The sequence below is a fragment of the Arabidopsis lyrata genome (genome assembly GCF_000004255.2).
Source record: "Arabidopsis lyrata subsp. lyrata unplaced genomic scaffold ARALYscaffold_8, whole genome shotgun sequence".
In the NCBI taxonomy this organism is placed as follows: Eukaryota; Viridiplantae; Streptophyta; class Magnoliopsida; order Brassicales; family Brassicaceae; genus Arabidopsis; species Arabidopsis lyrata.
Window position 1 is genome coordinate 4128480 of NW_003302548.1, and position 3337 is coordinate 4131816.

The 3337-nt window shown below is 37.3% G+C and overlaps 1 protein-coding gene across 1 annotated transcript in view; it reads right to left on the reverse strand.

Annotated features, from left to right (window-relative positions):
• Positions 1–3247, reverse strand: part of LOC9301482 — a 12082-nt gene extending 8835 nt beyond the window's left edge. Inside the window, exon 1 of the mRNA XM_021032266.1 lies at positions 3196–3247. Coding sequence (XP_020887925.1) covers positions 3196–3247 — 52 coding nt within the window. The remainder of the gene's footprint in view (positions 1–3195) is intronic.
• Positions 3248–3337: the final 90 nt, after the last annotated feature.

The window sequence follows — 3337 nt, forward strand, 5'->3', positions numbered from 1 at the left end:
CGATCGCATTTTCCCGCCAAAACACTTGTAAAAACCTTGTAAAATTTTCCCGTAAAAATTTTTCCCGCCAAAAAATTTTCCCGCCAAAAAAATTTTTTTGCGGGAAAAGTGATTCCGCAATTTTTTTTTTTGGCGGGAAAATTTTTGTCGGGAAAAATTTACAAGGTATTTTAAAGGTTTTACAGAGTATTTACAAGTGTTTTGTAAGGTTTTACAATGTATTTTAAAAGGTTTTACAAGGTACTTATAAGGTTTTATAAGGTATTTATAACTTGTAAAACCTTATAAAAAACTTGTAAAACCTTATAACTTGTAAAAACCTTATAAAATAACTTGTAAAATCTTATAATATCTTATAAATACCTTGCAAATACGTTGTAAAACCTTTTAAAATACATTGTAAAACCTTATAAATACCTTGGAAAAAACCTTTAAAATACCTTGTAAATTTTTCCCGACAAAAATTTTCCCGCCAAAAAAAAAAATTGCGGAATCACTTTTCCCGCCAAAAAATTTTTTTGGCGTTGGATTTTTTGGCGTTAAAAATTTTTACGTGAAAATTTTATAGGTTTTTACCAGTGTATTGGCAGGACAGTTGCGAATCAAAATCTTGCGGCCATGAGTCTCCGCTATTGCTGTTAGCGAATAATTTCAAAAATTCTTTGCTTGAGGTTTAAACACATTTTACCTCGGTTAGTCTCTGAAACACAATCGGCATTCGTTTCTTGGAGACTTATTACAGACAACATCTTATTAGCTCAGGAAATGTTTCATGGCTTACGGACTAATAGAATGTGTAGAACGGATTTCTTGGCAATTAAGACAGACATGAGCAAAGCGTATGATAGGATAGAATGGGACTTTTTAGAGGCAATTATTACTCGGTTGGGATTCAATTCTAATTGGGTTTCTTGGATCATGAGGAGTGTTAGTTCGGTCTCGTATCAGGTTTTATTGAATGGGGAACCTAGAGGAAATATCATTCCCAGTAGAGGTTTACGGCAAGGTGATCCCTTATCGCCTTATTTGTTTATTTTATGTACGGAGGTACTGATTGCAAATATTAAAAAGGCGGAAAAGGAGAAGAAGCTGACAGGAATTAAGATAGCGAAAAGAAGCCCAGCAATTTCACATCTGCTTTTTGCGGATGATAGTCTCTTTTTCTGTAAAGCGGATTCAGAGCAATGCAAAACGGTGATGGATATTATTGGGAATTATGGTAAAGCTTCAGGGCAAGAGATAAATCTCAGTAAATCATCGGTTATGTTTGGTAAGCGCGTAGCAAACCAAAAAAGAGATCAACTTAAAAACACCCTTGGAATCAGTAAGGAGGGTGGCATGGGTACCTATTTGGGTATACCAGAGAGCTTAGGAGGCTCAAAAAGTAAAATCTTTAATTATGTCCGGGAAAGACTTAATGAACGGATTAATGGCTGGTCAGCTAAATTTCTGTCGAAAGGTGGGAAAGAAACAATGATCAAATCAGTGGCTTTGGCACTACCAACCTATGTTATGTCTTGTTTTAAACTACCTCAAGAGTTAACTTCTAAGTTAACAAGTGCTATTTCTAATTATTGGTGGAGTTCCAATGGGAGATATCGTGGGATCCATTGGATAGCATGGGAAAAAATGTGTAAGGATAAAGAAGAAGGAGGTTTAGGCTTTCATTCCCTAGACATTTTTAATGATGCCATGTTGGCTAAACAGTATTGGCGTTTAATCCAATATCCGAACTCTTTAGTAGCTCGGGTGCTACAAAGTAGATATTTCAAGAATATTCATCCTTTACAGGCAAAAAAACCAAACTCTCCATCATTTGGATGGAAGAGTATTTTTTCTACTAAAAGATTAGTTGAAGTGGGAGCTAGATGGTCACTAGGATCGGGTTTCAATCTATCGGTATGGCGAGATCCTTGGATTCCTGATGTTAACTCATGGCCCGCAAATGGAAGAGGAAAAACTTTACTTCCAAGTTTGATGGTTAACCATTTAATTAATCCGGTTAGTAAAGAATGACACCATCCTATTTTACAAGAATTTTTGGATCCAGTGGATATTCAGTTTATTAGGGGATTGGCTATTAGCAAAGTTTATAAGCCAGATAGGCTTATCTGGCATCATACAAGATCGGGAAGATATACAGTAAAATCAGGCTATCGGGTTGCTAGAGAGATGACAGAAACGATCGAATGGGGCCCGAATTATAAGAATTTACAAGCACAAGCTTGGAAAGTCAAAGCCCCTCCAAAACTAAAACATTTCTTATGGCAAATTGCTACGGGATCTCTAGCAGTTACTTCAAAATTAGCACATCGATGTGGAAGTCGGATTCACACACTCAAGTATTTTTATTAATAGAAAAGATTATTCTTGAGGGACAAAAAATAAGAACGTAAAAGGCTTATGAATTGCTACAAAAATTAATATAGTATTTCTTCCTCAAGAGAGAGAGAGATCCCTTACATGGCCATTGGCCTTTATATTTATACATAGAAAAACGACATTTAAATGGCTAATTAAGTACAATTATTCTCTCTTAAATGTGTCCGTTTTGATCTTTGGTTTTAATGCTCAACGTTCGAATTTGAGTTGATTCTGATCTTCATGGGCCTCGCCTTTTGACCCAAATATCCTTGGACCGACTTAACCATGACCTCGTCTCCGGACTCGTGTCGAGGTGCAGTCACTTCGAATTCTCCTTATGGTGATAACCACTTCGATTGTTCTTCTGACTCGTGGGTCTGATGGGCTTTATCCTTTATGGGCCGCTACCCTGACTACGTGGCAATCTTTGGTTGGTCCTGGACCTCTGGTGCGGGATCCGACACCAACAATTAGCCCCCCAAGTTCTTCGAACTGCCATTCCAATTCGGAGGACTTTAAATGCTTAAATGACCAAAGATTGCGCTCGAGAATCTTTCTGATTTCCCGCCGAAAATCTCATCACTCCATTAATTTCAGCACTAGCATTTTTACCCGAATAACATCTGTCATCATTATGACCGTATATTAATTAATTACTATTAAAACGGGAAAAACTTTCCCACTTCCCACACAACTTCTGAGGCGGTTCCATTATTTAGCTTGTGTAAGGTAACTTCTTTTCATCATCATTTTCTACTTTTACATTTGCACTTTATTCGAAACTTCTCTCTTCTTTTCCTTCGCCAAATTTCTCTTCGTCGGATCTCGAACCTTTCATTTTCCCCAATGACTTTTGATTCTGAAAGACCTGAATCTCCGTCATTCGACGATAGGCGCCCTAGTAATGACGAGTGCACTCGCCCTAATGATATTGCCGGTCTGCACTATAGATCCACTTGTACTCTTCAATCCC